The sequence below is a fragment of the Xyrauchen texanus genome, chromosome 28 (genome assembly GCF_025860055.1).
Source record: "Xyrauchen texanus isolate HMW12.3.18 chromosome 28, RBS_HiC_50CHRs, whole genome shotgun sequence".
NCBI classification, from domain to species: Eukaryota; Metazoa; Chordata; class Actinopteri; order Cypriniformes; family Catostomidae; genus Xyrauchen; species Xyrauchen texanus.
Genome location: NC_068303.1, coordinates 29,778,029 through 29,801,659, shown reverse-complemented (window position 1 = coordinate 29,801,659; position 23,631 = coordinate 29,778,029). Strand labels below are relative to the sequence as shown.

Below are 23,631 nucleotides of genomic sequence, written 5' to 3'. Positions count from 1 at the left end.
CACCAAGAACAAATAAATCAATCTTATTGGCTGATGAATCTGACAATCTGACTTCAGTTGCCCATTCATTTGCACTGTTGAAGGAATTTGAAGAAATTCTGAAGACCTGATGGGGTGGAGCTCAAACTCACGAGCTGCTTCGGGCATGTGATTTGTGAAACAGTTGTCACACTTTGCTTGTAAGCATCAAGGAATAAATTATGACTTGATAAACATTTTGTTTTTCTTTATTTGTTTGTAGATTAATTAAGAATAAAAATATATAGGCAAAAAGGTGATTGAGTAAGAAAGGATAAAACATGTATTTATTTGGCTTGTTGGGCCAGCAGAGAAGGCTTTGCTGGTCCTGAGAATTCGCCACTGCAATATGATTCACATGCAAAGTCAAGTGCACTGAGTCATAAGGGAACTATTGACTTTAAATTATGCTGCATCCAAGCCGCTAGGTGTCAGTGTAGTGTCAAAGATGACACAAAGACAAAAGGTACCGAGTGCACCTTTAATAAACAAAATAAAAATGTAACGTTTTATTAATTTAATTTAATTAAACAGTACACAATTCAATTAGATGAAATTTTGTAAAAAATTTCAAATAAATCTTAAAAATAGGCTAATATGATTATCTTGAGGTGTTTTGAAATTAAAATGTATATATTTATTTTTATTATTGTATATTCTAACTTTATTTATGTGCCTTTAAGTCTATGAGTTTATTCACTTTACAATGTTTATTTTATGTTGCATTATGCTGACTCTGTGCTGTACGTTCCCTATACTGTGTCTATATTAAAACATAAAACATAGATTTTTAGTTTTTGGGATGATTGTAAAACAGTGTTGGCAAAGCTTGTAGTTTTTGGTAGGAAAACAAACTGGCCAAAGGTGAACGAGAAACAGTCTGTCTGTTTGTCTATCTAGCTATCTGCCTGTATGTTCATTCACAGAATTTATAGTTAACAACACATGTAAGTGTTCCTAAAAATATAATACTGCATTTTGATGATTATGAACAGTATTGATACTTAACCAAATGTTTAAACCTTGTTTCCCTGTTAAGAGAAATGGTGCGATTTACAATAAAATCTTTTTAACAAACATATTGTTTATATTTTGTGTCTATACGTTTAAAAGAGTGAATATTTTAAAAGATTGACCATTTCACTTCCATTGTAAGTGCCTCACTGAAACACAGATTTTTTCCTTCTTCTTTAACAATAGTAGGGTCGTCAAAATACAATTTTGTGGTAATAATCATTATGCCAGAAATGCTGTCGATTGAGCTTTACTTGTATTGAACTCGGAATAATCCTTTAATTTTGATTGATTCCAAAACAATATCCTGCATAAAATTGAGTTTTGTTTTTACCTTTTTATAACCTTTGTATAGCATTCAGTTTTCAGCTTAATCACTGTAATTCTTTATTCATGATTGTGTTTATTTTGTTGAAACTTTAACAAAGCATAACAATCTTGCAAAAATAAACAGTGCATTTAATGTCTATCTTATGTTATTTACTTTACACCATGCAAATTACAAATGCTTTATTAATAAAAATACTATAAGAAACTCTAGTAATTTTTAAGCAACTAAAACCACACTGTAAAACTTAACTTGAAATGTTTATGTATAACATGAAATAAGATATTTTAAGGCCAAAAGAATGTCAATAGATAATTAGAGGTTCTTCTCAGTCATTATTCAGGCAAAATGTTTTGAATTTCAGAAGAAACTACTTAAATCATTATTGCTCTGATCAGATATAATCTAAAGAAAACATAATTAAAAAAAAGACAGGTAGTGATAAAGACAAGCAAATACACTTTTTTGTTTTAAAATGACCAACAATAGGTCCACTTGGAATTCCAACACAACACAAGTGTTCATAATTACATGATGGTGAATTCAAACCACACAATAATTATACAACTATAACATAATTGAATACAAAATTACACATAAAAATTGTTATTTTACAATCAAATTATTTGTTGTTCAGGATTACTGTGTGGGCACTGGCAATGGTAAATAAGCCCTGAGCCATTTCAGGAGCGATGAAAGGTCTCCTGTGAGTGTGTACAGACTGCCCCTGCCGTAATACAGAGCAGACAGCAGGGCTGCAACAGACAGTGAGAAAATGAGTAAAGGAGAGGAGTGGTGTGACTGCTGTTCTGGTACACAGCGTGTTTTCAGGGGCTGGGTGACTCGCTCCCACTGTGACAGGATGGCCTGGCGTGCACCTTCCCATCGACCTGGTCCACACAACCGAAACTGGTAAGGGGTGCAGGGTCCAAACATCACTTTTAAACCCACTCTAGGGTCTGTCAGGAGCAATTTCAGCATGGAAGGACGGACCCCCACTTCTTTAGCCAACTCATCCATGTAAGGGATGTAGTCCACCTGGATGGTGTGCCTCTGACTGGCAACATACCTGCATGACAGTATGATTTCAAGTCACCAACGTACAGTAAAAACACAAAATGATAATTGTAAAACGGTGAAATGTCAAATTTCTTTAGCCCTTTCAAGCCTGCAATTTTTCAACCTCAAATTTAAAAGCTCACGATTTACACATACTGTGGACTAATTGCCAAAATTGTACTTTTGTGGGAACTAACCCTTTAACTGTAATACTGTACTCTATCTTTAACTAACCCTTTAACTGTAATACTGTACTCTATCTTTAACTAACCCTTTAACTGTAATACTGTACTCTATCTTTAACTAACCCTTTAACTGTAATACTGTACTCTATCTTTAACTAACCCTTTAACTGTAATACTGTACTCTATCTTTAACTAACCCTTTAACTGTAATACTGTACTCCATAGTTAATGTTGTTTTATAAAGTCATTAAAGGTGTTAACTGTATAGAACCTTTGAGCCATTGCCTCCTCCTTTGTGTTAATGTCCTTCAGCTTTGCACTCATTGAAGGCAGCTTGCACAGTCCTGAGTGAACATATTGCAGTGTATTACATACAACGACACTGTACAATATACATACAAGTCATACTAATGTTTTATTTCAAAATAAAATGGAAAAGATTAATTTTGTAAAACATGGTCATAAGCTACATATGGAAAGGTTTCTTTAAAGGGGTCATACAATACATTAAATAAATATTTTTATAAGAGTTGGAAATAAGAGTTTGATGTAAACATACTCTAACTTTCAAACTTTTAACTCCCTCCCCAGTACAACTCTTTTTGGCCCAAGAAACCTTGACCAATATTAAAAGTAGACTCATAATCTACAAGAAGTGGTTAGAAAAAACCTTGTAGTTCTCTGTGTAGGAGGTCAGCACTGTGTTTGATACCTTTAAAAACACGTGTAGCCCAGCGAGCTTGCATCTCAGAGATAGGCATAATGGCTCCCAAAGGCTGGATCAGACCAATCACAGCTAAAGTTGAGCGCTCCAGTTGTGGAGGATATATATACTTGTACAGGGATACTTTGTTCTTTGAGACGGGTATTACATGTGAAGACAGGAAGGGGAATGAGAAAGTGTAGCCTGTGGCAAACACCACCAGATCGATGTCATCCTCAAAGGTGCCATCCTCAAACACAACACTTGAGCCACGGAACTCCTGCACGTTCGGCTTGACCAAAATAGTACCGGAGAGGATGCGGTTTGGTAAATCATCATTGACCATGGGATGTTGGCTGAAAATTCTGGCAGAAAAAAAAGCATACATTAGTACTGTACAATACACACATTCTGTCTTATTCTGTTCAGGTGAAGATGACCTGATTGTACCCAAGTACTACCAGTACCATATACAACTGATTTATTCTAGTGTGCACTGTACCTGTGGTCAGGCTGCAGCCCATAGAGCTTGTGGTTAAACCTTTTATTGAGTAATTTCTCTCCCATACTGTTGATAAATCCAGTAGGCAACAATCCACGAGCCCACATATATGTTCGTTTATTAAACAACATATCTGTAGGAAAACCGTACTGTCCTACACGATTTAGTATCCAGGATCCCTTTCGAGTGCTAAGATAAACCTGGAATTAAAAGTAAGGGAATGAGATATCAAGCAATGTGGCTGATTGCTGTATTACTAAGCAGAATATTTGGAAGTATGAGTATAATTATTTTTACATTATAATTATTTGTACCCTAGTAGTGGCCTATCACCTGTTTGGTCATTCTGCTCATCTCCACAGCAATATCTCCTCCAGAGTTCCCAATACCAATCACAACTACCCTCTTCCCTCTCCATTCTTCAGGGGCTTTGTAGTCACGGCTGTGGAAGAATTTCCCCTTAAATGTGTCTATTCCTAAGGAAAGGATTTGAACAAGTAGTCACTATAATATGGAAAAATACAATAAAATCAGTGTTTAAAGTGTGTTAAAATTCTTTCTCTTATCCCACCTTAATGTGTAGAGACAACAGTAAACATTGTAAACAGTAAACATCGTCTTAACATTATCTGTTTGTTTGTTCGATCAACAGCAGCAGGGGCCCCCCCTGGTCCTGACGTATTTAGAAAGCTGCTTGAAAACCAACGTCTATTTTTATAATTCCATACAGTGGTGCAGAAATTACACTCTTCATCTTTAAAGGGATAGTTCACCCAAAAATGAAAATTCTCTCAACCACATGCCATCCCAGATGTGTATGGCTTTCTTTTTTCTGCAGAACACAAACGAAGATAAGAAAATCTCAGCTCTGTAGGTCTATACAATGCAGAACTCCAAAAATCACATAAAGGCAGCATAAATGTAATCCATACGACTCATATATTTCTTTTAAAGTGATGCAATCACTTTGTGTGAGAAACAGATCAATATTTCAATCATTTTTTACAATAAATCTCCACTTTCACTTTCAGAATTTAAAAGAATATGAAAGTAAAAGTGGGGATTTATAGTTAAAAGGACTTAAATATTCATCTGTTTCTCACAGACACATATCATATTGCTTCTGAAGATATAGACTTAACCACTATAGTCTTTTGGATTACTTTTATGCTGCCTTAATTTGATTTTTGGAGCTTCAAATGACTGGTCACCATTCACTTGCATTGTCTGGACCTACAGAGCTGAAATATTCTTCTAAGCATCTTCATTTGTGTTCAGCAGAAGAAAAAAAGTCATACACATCTGGGATGGCATGAGAGTGAGTAAATAATGAGAAAATAAAACTTTTTGGGTAAACTATCAATTTAAGTCTTACGTAATAACAGTGATCAAAATGTAGGACAAAACTAAACGTTTAGATTCCATAAAGGTGCACTCAGTGATATTTGCGTTTATCAGAAATAGAATCAGAATGAGCTTTATTGTCAAGTATGCTTACACATACAAGGAATTTGTCTGTGTGACAAGAGCTTCCAGTGCACAACAATACAATACAGCAACAAGACAGAGATAATAATACAAAATAAAATAAATACAAATATATAAGTATATATAGAATACACAATAAGACCTTAATAAGTCCTTTGTATTCTTCTGATATCCGATTTCGGAGCTGCACCAAACCAGAGAGTTATTGAAGTGCAGAGGACAGAATAAATGAATGCTGAGTAGAACTGTATCAACAGCGCCTGTGGCAGGTTGAACTTCCTCAGCTGGTGAAGGAAGTACAACCTCTGCTGAACCTTTTTCAATAGTTGACTCTTAGTCTCCCACTCCAGATCCTCTAAGATGGTAGAGCCCAGGAACCTGAATGACTCCACTGCTGCTACAGTGCTGTTCAGAATGGTGAGGGGGAACAATATTGGGGTGTTCCTCCAAAAGTCCACTATGATCTCCATCGTTTTGAGTGTGTTCAGCTCCAGGTTGTTTTGACTGCACTAGACGGCCAGATGTTCAACTTCCCTTCTGTATATAGTCTCATCGTCATCCTGGATGAGGCCGATGACAGTAGTGTCATCTGCAAACTTCAGGAGCTTGACAGAGGTGTCCTTGGTGGTGGAGTCATTTGTATACAGGAAGAAGAGTAGAGGGGAAAACAGACCTCCCTTGGTGCTGATTGTACATGTGCTGGAATTTTATTTCCCCAGTCTCACTAGCTGCTGCCTGTCCATCAGTCAGAAAGCTGCTGATCCACTGACAGATAGAGGTGGGAACAGAGAGTTGGGTTAATTTAGTACGGAGAATAGCTAGGAGGATGGTGATGCAAGCTGAACTGAAGTCCACAAAAAGGATCCCTGCATATGTCCCTGGTTTGTCCAGATGTTGCAGGATATGATGCAATCCCATGTTGACTGCATCATCCACTGACCTGTTTGCACAATAAGCAAATTGAAGGGGATCCAGAAAGGGTCTAGTGACCTTGGGGTCCTTGACCACAGAGCAACGGGTCTGTAGTCATTAAGTCCTGTGATTTTGGGTTTCTTTGGTACAGGAATGATGACTGAGCATTTGAAGCATCATGGGACTTCACACTGCTCCAGTGATGTACTGAAGATCAGTGTGAAGATGGGGGCCAGCTGGTTAGCACAGGATTTTAGACAAGCGGTTGAAACACCATCTGGGCCCTGTGCTTTCCTTGTTTTTTTGTTTTCGGGAGAAACAGCACACCTCTTCTTCACAGATCTTAAGGGTGTTGCAGGAGGTGTTGATGTTTGTGTGAAGTGAAAGTCAGAGTGGGTGTGGGGTGTGAGATTGGTCCTTTTAAATCTACAGTAGAACACATTCAAATTGTCAGCCAGTTGTTGGTTCCCTACAGTGTTGGGGCAGGAGTCCTGTAGTTAGTAAGTTGTTTAAAGCCACTTCACACTGATGCAGGGTCGTTTTTCAGCTTTTCAGAATAGTTGATATCACTGTGATATCTTATTCAGTGTGTTCATTGCCTGATTGTACAAAACATTATCCCCACCTCTGTAATCATCCTCTTTGGCCTGACAAAGCTACCTGAGTTCTGCTGTAAACCACGGTTTGTCATTGTTGTATGTTAAATAAGTCCTAGTAGGAATGCACATATCCTCACCGAAACTGATATATAATGTTACAGTAATCTGTGCGCTCGTCCAGATTGGTTGCTGCAGCCTCAAAAACACTCCAGTCAGTGCAGTCAAAGCAGGCTTCTAGTTCCAGCTCTGCTTCATTGGTCCAACAATTTACAGTCTTTACTACAGGATTAACAGATTTTAGTTTCTGCCTGTAGGTTGGAAGATGTACCAGACAATGATCAGAGAGGGTCCAAAATCTGCTCTAGGGACAGAGCGGTATGCATCCATTATTGTTGTGTCTCTGGTTGGGCATGTAATGTGCTGTTTGTATTTGGGCAGTTCACGTGTGAGATTTGCTTTGTTTAAATCCCCAAGAATAATAATAACTGAGTCCAGGTATTGTTGTTCCGTGTCTGTGATTTCATCAGCCAACTGTTGCAGCGCTGCATTCACACACGCGTGTGGAGGGATATAAACAAGGAAAACACATAAATGCAGTGAACGGCTTACAGTTAATACAGTTAATTCTGCAATGTTATATCTATACACCAACTTTCATTGATGTAAAAGCATGTTTCAACGCCTCTCCTTTTCCCTGTTAAATCCATGATGCGATCCGCTTTGAACAGCTGAAAGCCTGGCAGATGTCATGTTAAATGATCAGTTATCGATGTCATTGCCAGTGCCAGAAATGACCTTTTCCATAAAGCGCAATAATTATTACCCCCCTAGAATGTTTTTTCTTTTTTTAACATTTATGAGGATTTTTTTCAAAACATACATAAATTATACTGTCATTCTTTTATTCAGATTTAGTGATTTGGGGCCCAAGGCAAAGTACAGGAATGAGGCCCTCTTCAATGGTAGACTTTTTCCTTGATTTTCCCTTAAAGATGCTGTAAGCGATTTTTTTTTTTTATGGACTGGTATGGAGAAAATATTCCTACTCCCTGAAAGGCATCACTGAAATAAGTTTCCTGAGATAACTTACCAGTCTCTGTGACAGCACTAGACTGTGCAAACATCAAACAAAAATGTATGTGCCATATTCTGGCAGCCTTTTTTCTTTAATGCACCTATCCTCCATCTATTCAACTATTTACAAGGCATTAGACAAAAATTAGACACTGGATGTTTCCAGCAGGGTTTGATCAACATCATGGTCGACATTGACTCTTTTCAAACTCCTGGGTTTGGAACATGGAAGTAAACGATTGCAGCAAATTTTCAACAGCAAAAGCCAAAATCCACTACAACATTACATTTCTACAACTTTTCACAAGAGGAAAAAAATAGAGAGCAGTGGATTTTGAAGAAAGAAGATACCAAATTTACTGTCAAACCCTCAGCAGCTGAATTAGAAATCTAATCGCAAAAACTTTTTTAGATTCCTCCATTTTTCTCCTTTTCTAACCCTAATGTTTTTTCCCCTCCAAAAATTTAAACCGAACTAGCAATAGTGTATATGGTGAAATCTCGCAAAACTGTCCAAGTGGTGTATCTGGATTTCGCCTATTTTCAAACTTGCGTAGTCATATAAAACCTTGGAATATTCCATTACAGCCTGTTTTGAAGGGGAGTTGCTTGCATTGACGGTCCTGAAAAGAACAGCGAACATTTCAGCAGACGTTATTTAGCATTAATAATAATAAAAAAAATATTATACAATTTGTATTTTTAGGGGACCCTTGGCGGTTGCCTACTTTGACTAGTACTAAGTCTGCCACTGACTTTAGTTTAATCAATTCATAAACATAAGTTTTACATTGAGAGTATATTTCCTCCTACCCATAAAATTCAATCAACAACCAATCACATTTTATGTTATTAAGAACTAGATCAGATGACATTATTAATAAAAAAACAGAAACTCAGCCCGACAATGTTTGCCCCCACATTTTCAATTTCAGGGGCATTTCTGCCCAGAGCCCCTCTTAATTTTTGACCCTGGTCATTGCAAAAAGTGAAAGCCCCCACTTACATGGAATTATTGAGATAAAGCGATTAAGTGCACGTTAGGTATTATTGTACAGTATAAACCTATTTGTGGTGATGGGGAGAGAGAGGTAAGGGTCATCACCTGGGTTGTCATTATCTCTAACAGCTGTTTTTTATTGTAGTGATGGCGGAGGGAGACATAAAAGGTTGCACAAGGCGTCAGAAAGACAGAGAGAGACCAGAGAGCAACTGTACCTGTGTTTGCTTGATAGACGCTTTTACTCATTTGTGTGTGTGACTACTTGGCCACTGAGTGCCTTTTTGTTTATGTTTTATGAACGATGCTGAAGAGTAATAAACCTACTCATGTTGACCGTTCCCTGCCTCCTTCATTACCCAGACAATAAACATTTTACAGTATTGTATAGTGTTAACTATTGGGTGTGCTGAGTGACTCCAGCCAGCTCTCCTAAGCAACCAAATTGGCCCAGTTGCTAGGATGGGTAGAGTCACAGGGGGTAACCTCCTTGTGGTCGCAAATAGTGATTCTCTATCACAATGGGGCGAGTGATAAGTTGTGCGTAGATCGCGGAGAGAAGCATGAGCCTCCACATGCGGAGTCTCCGCGGTGTCATGCACAAGGAGCCACGTGATAAGATGTGTGGATTGACTGTCTCAGAAGCGGAGGCAACTGAGACTTGTCCTCCACCACCTGGATTGAGGTGAGTAACCGCACAGCCACGAGGACCTACTAAGTAGTGGGAATTGGGCATTCCAAATTGGTAGAAAAGGGGATAAAAAACAATAAGTAATTAGTAAAACGAAACATTGACTTGTTGGATCATTTTGATCCAACAAGGGACTTTACATTGATGCAAGCCATGTAAAGTTAATCATTGTATATAATTTTTCTGTTCAAGGGCTAATGACACTTGTACATCTAAAAAATACCTCTCTAAGTTTACCATGCGTGTCCTAGATTGGCTTTTATTGACATGCACTTTGGTTGCAGTTTGCACACTGTGTGCTTTGCTGTTACTCTGTAGTGTACCTGGAAAGTCCTTTAGAGGCAGGTGAGGGTGAGTGTGGTGACCTGTGCAGACCATCACAGCGTCAAACACCTGCTTCTCTCTTCTACCATCTTTTGACTCGGTTTCCACATCCCACTGTCCAGAGTGAGCGAAGTCTGGCCTTTGCGTGACATTAAGGACTCTCGTCTGAGAAACACAAAGAAATTGAACATGTAAACCTGTAAAACCCCAAAACCAAGCCAAATCTGAGGTATATTCACATCCAAACAGTTTTATGGTGTCATCACAACCGTTCAGGCCTGACCTGGAAACGGATGTACTGCGTGAGCTGAAAGTGCTCAGCATACATGCGGAAGTAGTCCATGATGAAGGAGTTGTGCATGTAGTTTGGGAAGTGGGCTGGGATGGGGAAATCACTGTAGCACATCATCTCCTTTGAGGTGTTGATGATTAAAGAGTGGTAAATACTGGCACGGTCTGGATCTGGATTTTCCTAAAATGGAGAGACAGGAAACAAGCAGGATAATTTAGGCAAAAGAGTTTGGTTTCTTGGAGACTCTTGTTTACTCAGGATCTGTCTTGATTCTGGAGTGCCTCAAGGTTCAGTGCTAGGCCCCCTCCTCTTGTCTATATACACACTCAATAGCCCAATCATAAAGGCACACTGGCAAACAGGGATTAGAAACAGTTTAACCCTTAAATGCATGTGTGTTTCGCCAAACATTATAACAAACTCAGGTCTTTAGAGACCCGGCACATATGTCAGAAATGGATCTCCAAAATACCCAGATAGTGTAAAATGTTCAAAAACATTCAAGTCAATAAAAAAATAATAAATAGAAACAAATTTGGAACAGGATTCATTACTTCCACATTGAAATTTCATGAGATGCAATTGGCTGTCAAACACATATTAATGTGTTTGCTTTTAATATTTTCTCTTCACTTATTGAGACAACTTACTTAATTTCAGTAGTACACCAAAATGACACTAGCCAAATCATACTGTTCATTTGTTAAACTTGCAATAGTTGAGGAGTCGCGTGGCACCATGCGAGGTTTGGACGTGTGAACGGTGAGCTCTGCGCACTTTGCTAGTTTTAATACTTTTTGTGTCATAAACTGGTGAGATTCGATACACCCTGATTCTTAACTGTTCAAGGAAGACAATATGCCAAAGAATTCAAAATCCTCAGGCTCAAGCAATATTAAAAGACACTTACAGAATTGATGAATGTGGCTACAGGCAAAGCTCCAGGGCCAAGTGGCTTTGCCACTGAATTTTTTAGATCTTAACCTACAGAACTGGCTCCACTTTTGTTAAAAATTTACATGGAATCATTAAAGAATGGAAAGCTACCACCAACCATGACAGAAGCCGGGATCAGTCTGATTCTTAAAAAAGAACAAAGATCCAAGTGAGTGTAAGAGTAACCGTCCAATTTCCCTGATCCTGCTAGATGTAAATATAAAAACTGATTATGTAAAGTTATGACATCTCATATACATATAGATCAGATGGTGTTTATTCGGGGTAGCAGCTCTTCTGATAACATTAGGCGTTTCATCAATATAATGTGGACAGTGGAGAATCGCTGCCATCTCACTTGATGCTGAAAAGGCGTTTGATATGGTAGAAAGGGATTGTTTTTAAGAATTTTGGAATATACGTGTGTGACATGGGGGGGTGTGCTCATGTGTCAGTCTGCGGGAGAGGGAGAGCGGTAGGGCTCGTCACCTGGCCCATAATTATCTTTAACACCCGTCTCTCATTATAGTGATGGCGGTGGGAGGCCTAAAGGACACGCCAGAGCATCATAAAGGGGAGAGAGTGACTAAAAAGCATGACAGCCCTATACCAGAGAGAGAGAGTGTGTGCAATAAGAAAGGTAGAAGGTTTTTTAGGGGTGGTGGCGGGGGTTTAGAGTTTTATGTGTGATGTATTGGGCACTCAAATTTAATTTTGCCCCAGATTCTGTATTTTGGGCGATAGGGCAGTCATCAATATGGCAGATAAACACATAAAGAATTGGGTTCTAACCAGCTTATCGTAAGGGGATGGAAGTGAGCTGGAGTGCCCTCATTTTAGGAGTGGTGCAAAGAGATGGGGAGGGTAGCAGCTTTCGAGGAAGTGTCATGTAGAAGGCTGGGGATTTGGGATTTGTCTGTTAGGAAATGGGGCAGTTATTTAGTGTTTTTGGGGGACTCCCGGGGAGGGGCTGTGGAGAGAGAGGTATAGTTTTGGATGTCTATGATTATTATATTTCTTATTTATTTATTTTAGTTTGTGTATGCTTATATGTGACAACAGGGGTGTTCGTTGGGAGTCAGGGTGGGGTTGGTAATTGGGGAGGGGTTGGGGTAATAGTGGGGGTTAAATGTTGATTCATTGTATATATGCTGTGTTTTTCTGTGTTATATCAACGAATCAATAAATAATGTTAATCAGACAAAACTTGCTATAGTTTACTTCCACATTGCTTCTTCATAAAATAGCTATGTCAAATGTAAATCAAGTCAATCTCTGAAATAACAGCGTCACTTTGTGTAAGAAATAGCATGTATAATATGTACATGTACACACATATAAGGTACTGCTAATTAACCATTGTTGTGCAGAAAATCAACATAATATAGTAGTTATTTTTTACTACACATTTGTCTCATAATAAACAAATAAATATGTATGATAGTTAACTTATATACATATGAAATAATCATAAAAATTTGATTTATAGAAGTGCAAAAAAACAAAACAAAAGAGACAACTGTATGAAATGCATCAACATCGATTTTAACCAATCTACCTTTTTTTACTTCATGGAATTTTTAAATTAGAAGTTGTAGTTTAGAATAGTTAAATACAAATACAATTTAGAATAGTTAAAGGGGTTGAAATCTGGATCTCCATGGACAAATTATTGACAACATTTTCCCTTTGTTCTGTCCTACTACTTCTCTTACTGGGCATGTTTGCCTTCAGATTTCAAAAGGTGACTTAAATCATTAGTTCTGTGTCCTGTTGAACTTTACATTATTATTGTTCAAATAAAATGTCCAAACAAATGCATACAGTTAAAGTTTCTAATTGTCTTTATCACTTTTTGTGGGATGGGGCTAGTGACACTGGCCGGTAAGTCAAAGAGTATATGTCAAGTCCTGGGGAGACGCAGATATAAACAAGGATACCGCTCACAACCGTGAAAGCTGTCTAGGTAGCACTAGCTGATACAATGGACAGGAGGGGGGCCCGCTGAAAACATTTTGTACGGGCCTACGAATTCCTAACTGCAGCCCTGCCTCCAAATATTAAAAGAACACAGCCAAGGTCCAAGTTCACCTACTGTACATTAAATTGCCTCTGACAAGCATGGCAGGCACGCACCCGACCTACATACACACTTTAAGAGAAGAATAGATAAACTATTAAAACATATCAGGATCCAGGGGGCCTGAGTAGCTCAGCGAGTAAAGATGCTGACTACCACACCTGGAGTAGCAAGTTCGAATCCAGGACGTGCTGAGTGACTCCAGCCATGCTTCCTAAGCAACCAATTGGCCCGGTTGCTAGAGTGGGTAGAGTCACGTTGGGGTAACCTCCACATGGTCGCTATAATGTGGTTCTCACTCTGGGTGGGGGACGTGGATGCCATGGAGAATACCATGAAGCCTACGTCTCCGTGGTAACACGCACAACAAGCCACGTGATAAGATGCGTGGACGTGGAGGCAACTGAGATTCATTCTCCGCCACCTGGATGGAGTCACTACACCACCACGAGGACCTAGAGCGAATTGGGAATTGGGCATGCTAAATTGGGGAGAAAAGGGGAGAAAAATAAAAAAACTAAATAAAAAACAAAACATATCAGGATCCTAAATGGATCAAAGCTCACATTTACTTGGCTTATACTAACAATGGCATTCAAGTAAAAATAAGACACTATAAGGCAGGGTGCCAAGGTGTTTAAATTCAAAGGACAAAACTCCCCAGGGAGGCAAAGAGCAAATGTATGATCTCTGAGAGTCAACATATGAACTTTCTCACAATCAGCATCTGTTGCTGAGGCACTACACCCCACTGAGCAAAGATTGCAAATTCACTCCTCATTGTTGCTCTACCACATCTGTCCCATTTTCTTCCCACTCCTTCTACTCCTTCTTTCACCTTCAGCTCAAAATCACCTCAAACTCACCTAAACTCTGTATGTAACAAAATATAATATCTGTTATATAACAATAATGTAACTAGGCATGTTTTGTATAATGTAAATTGTCTCAGTGCGACTGGTACTATGGTCTCATCCCCACAACAGCATAATGTCTGGTAATACAGTTAAGAATATAGAACAATTCTGGCCAATGTTTGGGGGTGCACCTACCTCCTTGGTCTTTCATCTAAATTACCTCCTGTATGAAGATAAAGTATGACTTCCAAACCTAACCACTCCCAAATTGCCATTGTTTATGTTTTCTCTGGTTTGAGTATTTAAAGAAATGTAACACAATGTTCATTGGAATTTTCTGTAGCAAGAAATCCCTGTAGTTTCAAACTACGTACTTTGCTAAAGTCAGATATACATCTGTTACTCTTAAGATACATATTTGAGCATTAGATATTTTGTATTGATTGTTGCTGAATTGATTAGTTATGTAATTGGCTTGATACATATTTACCTGACTAATAAATTGTTAAACTTGATACTATTCTCACACAATACTTGGCTTTAGTAGATTATGTTAAATTCCAGTTACTGCAAATCTGTGATCAGGGTTAATACATACTAAGAGCCAGCATTTGATGGAGCATGTAGCACAACAACTAGGATCTTAATCTTTCTGATTAACCATTTTAATTTAGTTAAGTGTAATAGACTGTAAAGGCTAAAAGAACGTGCTATTTGGAACAATGTAATATTGATCGACCCGTCCAAAGAGCATTAGTCGCGACCCCTGCTTAATGCTAATTTAATTCTAGTCAAGTGTAATAGGAAATGATACACTATAGAACCAAACAAAACTACTATTCGGGTAATGGTATGTTGGTATTATCTGAAAAGTATTAGTAATTTAGTAAAAATTTGTAAAAAAAACACTTAGCTGGATTCCACCATTGGGCAAGCGAGGTGGCATTTTTACAACACATACTAGTGAACATTAATGTTATCAGGGGTTGCTACACGCCAGCAAATCCACAATCATATTTACTTGTGGTGTGTTTATATGGCCAAATCAATAAGTCTAATTCAGGTTTTTGACAATTATGACATTTTGCTGGACATTTTAGTCAGAGGAGTAGCTGTGTTGTTCAAGCACGCAATGAGATGCAAGTGAGAGAAGCAAGCCAGCGTGCTGGTCATAATAATGGACAGCACAGCTTTTGAACAGCACTGCAGAGTATTCATCTAGAATATCCACACTCACAGATACTGTAACATCATATATAATTTTCAGTGAGGATATGTGCATTCCAACTAGGACTTATTTTACATTCAACAATGACAAACCGTGATTTACAGCAAAACTCAGGCAGCTTTGTCAGGCCAAAGAGGATGCTTACAGAAGTGGGAATAACATTTTGTATAATCAGGCCAAAAGACACACTAACAAAGGAGAGTGGCTAAAAGAAGCTACTCTGAGAAGCTGGAAAACAAGCTTTGCATCAGTGTGGAGAGGCCTGAAAGACATTCCTAACTAAAAGACACCAAGATGGCTGACAACCAGAATGTGTTTTACTGTAGATTTGAAAAGCCCAGTCACACACACCACACCCACTCTGACTTTCACTTCACACCAACACCTCCTGCAACCACACTCCTAATGCTACTCAACCTGCACTTAAGATCTGTGAAGAGGATGTGTGCCGGGTCTTCTGAAATTAAAAGACAAGGAAAGCATGGGGCCAAGAGGTGTTTCAACCACTTGCCTAAAAGCCTGTGCCAACCAGCTAGCCCCCATCTTCACGCAGATCTTCAACAGATCACTGGAGCACTGTGAAGTTCCCAGCTGCTTCAAACCCTCCACCATCATCCCTGTCCCAAAGAAACCCAAGACCTCAGGACTTAATGACTACCCTGATATTGTTCTGCTGTCTGTGGTCATGATGTCATTTGAGAAACTGGTGCTGGCCCACCTGAAGAACATCACTAGATCCTTTCTGGATCCCCATCTATTTGCTTATCGAGCAAACAGGTCAGTGGATGATGCAGTCAACATGGGATTGCATCATATCCTGCAACATGTGGACAGACCAGGGACATATGCAAGGATCCTTTTTGTGGACTTCAGTTCGGCTTTCAACACAATCATCCCAGCTATTCTCCAGACTAAATTAACCCAACTCTCTGTTCCCACCTATATCTGTCAGTGGATCAGCATCTTTTTGATGGATGGACAGGCAGCAGCTAGTGAGACTGGGGACATTCACTTCCATCACCTGTACTATCAACACTGGTGCCCCTCAGGGATGGTGCTCTCCCCGCTACTCTTCTCCCTGTACACAAATAACTGCACCACCAAGGACACCTCTCTCAAGCTCCTGAAGTTTGCAGATGACACTACTTTCATCAGCCTCATCCAAGATGACGACGACCTGGAGCTGAACAGGCTCAGAACAGTGGAGATCATAGTGGACTTTAAGAGGAACACCACAGTGTTAACCCCACTCACCATTCTGAACAGCACTGTGGCAGCAGTGGAGTCTTTCAGGTTCCTGGGATCTACCATATCACAGGACCTGAAGTGGGAGACCCATATTGACTTAATTGTGATAACAGCCCAGTAGAGGTTGTACTTTGTTCGCCAGTTGAGGAAGTTCAACCTGCCACAGGTGCTGCTAATCCAGTTCTACTCTGCAGAAATTGAGTCTGTCCTCTGCACTTCAATAACTGTCTGGTTTGGTTCAGCTACAAAATTGGACATAAGAAGACTACAAAAGACAGTTCGGACTTCTGAGCGGATTATTGGTTGCCCCCTGCCCTACCTTCAAGAACTGTACACTTCCAGATTGAGGAAAAGGGCTGTAACCTCACTCACCCAGACCACTACCTTTTTAGAACTGTTGCCTTCTGGTGCAACACAGCACTGAGCACCAGAACCTTCAGGCACAAATGTTTTTTTTTCCTTATGAACAGTTAAACTGCCCCATTGAGCAATAATTATGTGCAATACAGAGCTTAGTCTATTTATATTTATCTAACATATCCTACCTATTCTTATATTCCCTTGCACTATCTGTATATAACAGATTTGTAGTTGTACATCCATATATGTAGGTTTTTGTCTTATTGTGTATTACTATATACTGTATATTATATTTTCAATTAGCTTTTTATATTTTCAATTAGCTTTTTACTTGGCAATAAAGCTCATTCTGAATCTGAGGTGCAGGGGATGGCAATGAGTGAAGTTTCATGGAAACAACTCTGATCGAAGAAAAGATTAACTGTGGTTCCTGCTACATAATATTTTATCTGTCAAAATAACTTCCAGAATGTGGAATTATCGGCAGTGTTTTTAAAAATGGGTAAAATACAAAGTTTTTGGTAAATAAGACTAACATGTTAATCAACTTTCTCACCTTAAAACACCAGAGTCCTCCAATGTCATTGCTGCTCTCAAAGCACACTGGTTCCAGGCCTTCATCCAAGCAGCATTTGATGCTGGCCAGTCCTGAGGTTCCTCCTCCAATCACAGCCACACGCTTAGCCATGCTGATTCACAACCTTCAGAAGTAGATGCAGGTGGTAATACTGAGATTTAAATTTGTTTCTACAGGTCAGACTTTGTTATGATTGGGAAGATGCTGCTATGATTTTATCTCCAAGGCCAAAACTGTTAATCTGTAAGCCATTAATAATGAGAAATAACAAGCTGACAAATAACATGGACATGAACATTAAGATTATAGGTTTAAATGTATAGTTATGTATAAGGCAAGTATATATGTGTAGAATTTCATTTAAGTTGTTTCACTAATATACATACTAGGGTTTTACAACAGTAACCATATTTTAACCTTGATATTTGTAGTAAAACCATAGTAACCACAAGATTAACCATGGTTAATCTTTAGTAAAACCATGGTTACTAGATACAGTATACTGCATTAAAACCATAGTTTGTGCCAAACAAAAAAAAAAAAGAGGATTTCTTGACTTCACTACAACATTACTACAGTAAAACTATGATTTACACCAAAAACATCTCTGGTTACATATGTAACCTCGGTTCCCTGAGATGAAGGGAATGAGACGTTGCTGTAAGCACTATGGGGAAGTTCTTATTAGACAACCTTGTTGAAACCCTTATTAAATCATGCCAATCCTCTGATTGACAATGGTGTCTGAGACCTGCCACTTTAGACGGGCATTTGGCCTAGGGACAAGTGTGACTCACTCGTATTATGAAACTCTAAAGTGGTAGTGCAGCCAGCTTTCGCAATGTCTTGTTGTGTAACCGGATGTTCCATTTCATTTCAGTTCACGCAACATTATTGTAAGCACCAGTGGCGCCTGCAGCTGTGAATAAATAATCCTTTTGAGTTGGTTCATTTCAGTGAATTGGCTAAACAGGCTTACAAAATGGTATGAATCGATTCACGATTCATCCAGTTAGTTAATTCGGACTGCTCTCTAATGGAATCATTTGGAGCGGTTTCTCACTCATTAAAACAGTAACATGATATTTAAGGACAGAGCAGAGTTAACAAACAGCGCTGGATAAAGTTAATATATACCTACAATCATCTGAAAAAAGACTGCCTTTTTGAGAGGTAAAAGAAAGCTAGTTCAGTGTCATGTGAATAAGGGGCTGTTCAAGCCAAATGTGTTTTTGTGTCCGCTCACGCGTTTTCAATTGTTTACCATATAAACATTCATAGATGCGTGTCTTTTGAAAACTGTGTCGCGTTTCACTGTGTTTTTAGCATCTTTCACAAAATCTCCCTCTTCTTACACAACCAATTCGGGTCTTGGAGTCTCCACTAACGAGCTGATGATTTGAATCAGGTGTGTTTGATAAGAGAGATTTCCACAATGTGTAGTGTTGGGGGGTCTCCAGGAACATGGTTGAGAACCACTGTAGCCAATAATTAAATGACTGCCACACATACTCGAAAGAAAAAACAATGCGTCTTTTTTTTCAAAATTAAACTAAAACTAAAAAAGTTCCTTGTGCAAGAGAGCTGCGTTTTCTGTCTGGGCCGTGCCCATATGTAGACAGACTGTCCTCACTGTGAGGACATGAGTCTCAAGTGGCTTCGCTCACGAATAGTCCCCCCGTTCTGAGGGATATCACAGGATATTTTTGAGATTCGCGTTCGTTTAGAGCTCTGTTTAAAGCACTTGCTATTCATTGGCCATATAAATATATACTTATGCCCTTCCCTTTAAATACAGGCTCCCCATCATTACACAACCGCCAGCATTCAGGCTGTTATAATTATCATAAAGTCACAAGCACTTTCATTATAAATAAACTCCCTTCCCGACTGGGTTCATAAGGAGTTAATTATACTATATGACTATAGTTCATATATTCGTTATGAGCGCTCTCCTCCTGGCCATCATGAGGATCACTCACTGCGGCATGCTCATGTCGGTCATCGTCACATAAGAATGTGCCTCCATATTTCCTCTCGGGGAAGTTATGTCGTGTAGTGCGGCGTGATGGGATTCTGTTCCCCATATGCGTTACTATGCAATGTCAAGTGGACTGAGTCGTAACGTAACATCTCGTTTACGTATTTAACCTTGGATCCCTGAGAGAATGAGACATTGCGAACGCTAACCGCACTACAAGACTCAAGAGTTCTTAAGGCACGAGCGATGCGCTCCTTGTTCTCAGCCAGAAATTCTGAGGAAATGGTGTCTGTGCACCTGTTTTTATAACGGTCAGTTTCGCAGCAAAACAGGCGGGGCTCAAACACCATAGCCGAGTCAATATCACTATAAAGTGCCTTTGGTGTCCTCATCAGAATCGCTCAGTCATCATGAACATAATGCAAAATAATGAAATTCTGAGGTTTTATTATAAATGGCCAAACACTTACACACATACAAGTACAATGATAAGTCTCTTGAAATGTGTTTTTCTGATTTTATACCATTTTCTTTGATTAGATGTATGTGATTTTGGCATGTCCCACAAGCTACTCAGCTAACTTCAGTGAGTGTAAAAAGTGGTTAAATGACATAAAATGAAAATACTTTTTGAATGTTCTTATTGTCCTCATCAAATTATTTAATAAAACAAGTCATTTTGATTATTTATATTTTATTTTCATAATAATATTAAGCATTTTGCATGTGTCCCTGAAATTGCTGTCCACCCTGTCATTATTGGGTAAACGCCCCTTTAAGAAACCAACTGATGTACACAGTGACATCCCCTCCCCCATTTGGTCTTTCTTCAGTGGAGGTTAAAACATCTGCTGCACACGCAGTAAGTATCTACACTTATATTTCCTAATTTTCATCATATTGTGTTTGTAGTTGCGTGTTGTCAAGCTTAATATGTCCACCCTGTCATTGTGAAATATTAATTAATATAAAAACTTTTCAGAAATTCAAAATAGAGATTTTAAACAGTGCACAGTCAGCTTCAGTCAGTGAATCACTTTGCTAACTGCTACACACCATGTGCTCATTAAATGCTAACTTTAGCCAAAAATGTCCACCCTGTCACCAAGCCTTCCAATGACAGGGTGGACATGGTTCATGACAGGGAGGACATTTACAGTTTTTGCCACATTTTGATTTTTTGTTTCACATATCAGAACAGATATAACACAGTTATAACACATATTATAACAGTAGATTCTATACATGAGTGGACGTGAACTTTTTTTTTTTAGAGACGGGCCAGCAACACAATACAGACAAAAAGGAAATTTCTTCTTTCTCTCAACGGAACCCTACAAGTATGGCTTCAAGGGAATAACATGGAATTTTTTTGAGGCTAGCCATGGGAAGGGTGCACCAGACGGTTTGGGTGGGGCCCTTAAGAGGTCAGCAGACCGGATTGTGGCCCAAGGAGGAGACATCCCTGATGCCCAGAGCTTATTTGACAAATTGAGAAGCCTGAACACATCTGTCGAGCTGTTCTTTGTCCCAGAGATGGATATTGAATCAAAGCCTGAGGTAATAGTCAGTTAAAGTTCCAGTCCATAATCCAACGTACTCCATAAGGGGCTTTTGCACTGCATAGCTCTAGCAGGGTGGTAGGGGTAGGGTTAGGGTTAGAACTAATTTCCCCCTGGACCATATTTCTGGTTGCATTTGCACTGGCAGTAGGAACTCTGAAGTGGCCTATAGTGCTGGCTTAGACCCTACTCTGAAATAGGAGCTAATTTAGTTCCCCCTAAAGGAGGTCCTAGAACTAAAATCGTTCCTAGTTCCTACAAGTCCCTGATCTGATGCTTTTTTCACATGTTGTGCTTAAAAGAAATTTTATTTATTTATTTATTTATTTATCTCACTTTACGTACCTACAATAGCTGCTGTAAAAGGAACCATGAGAATCCATCAAGCAATCAGTTTGACACCTGGACAGATGATGTACAGAGACATTTCATTCCTGTGTAAAAGGGAGGATGGTGTTTTGGACCACCTGCTTTAATCTTCAGGAGGTCACTCTCACTGATGTTCCACTTTCATCTGATAAGGCCAAAGCATGTGGAAAGACACAAGATAACCAAATGAGACCAGAAATGATCGAGTCAAAGCACATCGGAGAGTGGTGCATTGTCAATTATGACAATGAAGGCTACCCAGGTGTCATCATGGATGTGGAAGGGCACAGTGTGAAAATTAAGTGTATGCACCGTAATGGCACCAACAAGTTCTTTTGGCCAGGTCCCAGGGAGGACATCGATTGGTACCATGATTGGCAGATACTTTGCCTAATGCCAGAACCACAAGCTCTGAACAAGCGCTCTCTACAGATTGATCCGTCTGTTTGGAAGTATGTGGAAGATCAATTAGAGTGATGCAGAAAATTAATTTCTGAAATTCTTCTTTATATTGCTTAAGGGTTTCTTGTTGTTCCTGTTGTTTCTTTAATGTTCCTGTTCTCTTCTAGTTCACCCATTAAAGCATTTGTCCACCCTGTCATGCCAGGTTCCACCCTGTCATCTTGTTGTCCACCCTGTCATGTTCAACTTTTATGAAAATAAACAAATTATTTTAACAAGTTAACAAACCCTTGTGTGTGATTTCTTAATAAACAAATGAGGCCCAGTTAGTATTGTTTTAAAGTTTGACTAAATATCTTTGTTGTTAGATTTTATTTAGAAAAGAATGTGCAACTATCGCATATTTTATTGGGCAAAACATATTTAGGCAGTAACTTCATTATTATCAAAAGAATTTAACCATTAACTAAAATGTTTTGTTGGGAAAGGACACATTATCTTTCTGCAGATCTACATTTTATAATCACTATACAATGAAAATGTATTTATTCTACTTTGAATTTGTCTATGACAGGTTGGACATATTTTATGGTTTGCTTGTATATTGTCAGCTTGCAGTTAATTTATAAAAAGTGCTGGAGTTTGACCAATATGCATTTCTAACAGCCTAAGGTAGGATTAGAATATTGGCGTTATTATAGAGAGATTTCAAATAGATTGTGTATGAAGGCACTCCCCATTAGTTACTACGCAATGTCTCGTTCCCTTCGTCTCAGGGAACCGAGGTTTCGTCACACCGCCTGACACTGCTGTAGTCATTATTCATGGTATCTCTTTTAAACAGTGTTGGTTTAAGAATTTTTCTTTCACTCCGTTCTTTGATGGCAGTGTTGACTCATTACAAGTTACCACAGTTTTATTACAAAATACAGTAGAAACCGTAGTAAACTTAAGGTAAACTCTTTCGTAAAGAAATACAACATACAGTGGTCCATTTTGTTCTTAAATAATCGTGTGTACACAATCCAAGATGGACAGTACGACTCCAATCGTAAAAACTTCTGCTTGGTTACGTCATCACTAGCATATCACTTCTGCTAACTTATTTTGAAATCTACTCGGTAAACTCGGCTTATGAAAACGGAATTTACATACAGCATCTGAAAAGACTTTGTAATTTAGTCGCATTCGGATAAAGTAACAGATCTTAACATCTCTTTTTATGTTAACAATGAAGTTACGTAACGTAAATATACCTGTTTTAAAACACAGTTCCTCTCGACTACGGAGTTGCATTTGGTCAATAAAAAGTGTGTGTCATTGTATTTACCTTGTTGAATGCGGTGAGTGTAGAAATGTATGATGGTGATCGATAAAATAGAAACATTTAGACTTCACACAGCTGCAGTGTTTCAACAGGGGCGGAGATTCATTTGGTCACCGGTCTATCAATGTTCAACTAGCTAAATATATCTGACATAGAATAAAGAGATAAAGATTTGAATGGGATCAAATTCCTGTTAAATATACAAACACACAACATTAAGATCGAATTATTTGGTGTGATTGTGTATACTGTAATATGAAGCAGAATTGTTTAGTTTTTCATCAGCTTTGTACAATTTCATGTCTATAGGGTTGATTATTATTCAATCGAGCAGATTTCTACTTTTTGCGGTATAAAGGTCACTTTAAAACTGACTTAGAAACTTTTGTGAATTTTCAAATGCCTTTTATTTACAGATTTGATCGTTGAAGCCTTGTCCCAGACCCAGCATTTCAATGTAATAGTCTAAAGAAGAGTAAAATAGCAATAAACAATTTTACAGTAAGTTTGTGAAC

General features: G+C 38.7%; 1 protein-coding gene across 4 annotated transcripts; it reads right to left on the bottom strand.

Moving 5' to 3' along the window:
* Positions 1 to 1,423: 1,423 nt before the first annotated feature.
* On the bottom strand, positions 1,424 to 23,243 carry si:dkey-239i20.2. Of its 4 annotated transcripts, none has more exons than XM_052096044.1 (10): positions 23,120 to 23,215; positions 21,364 to 21,532; positions 17,455 to 17,599; positions 10,181 to 10,369; positions 9,897 to 10,062; positions 4,143 to 4,285; positions 3,810 to 4,009; positions 3,317 to 3,672; positions 2,876 to 2,948; positions 1,424 to 2,429 (listed from the first exon to the last, which is right to left on the bottom strand). In XM_052096044.1, the coding sequence occupies exons 3-10, from the start codon at positions 17,584 to 17,586 to the stop codon at positions 2,000 to 2,002; spliced, it is 1,689 nt and encodes a 562-aa protein (XP_051952004.1). In that variant the 5' UTR covers positions 17,587 to 17,599; positions 21,364 to 21,532; positions 23,120 to 23,215; the 3' UTR covers positions 1,424 to 1,999. The 4 variants fall into 4 exon arrangements, with proteins under 4 accessions (XP_051952004.1, XP_051952006.1, XP_051952005.1 ...); XM_052096046.1 differs by lacking the exon at positions 23,120 to 23,215 and adding an exon at positions 23,046 to 23,081; XM_052096045.1 differs by lacking the exon at positions 21,364 to 21,532 and having other exon boundaries at positions 23,120 to 23,243.
* Positions 23,244 to 23,631: the final 388 nt, after the last annotated feature.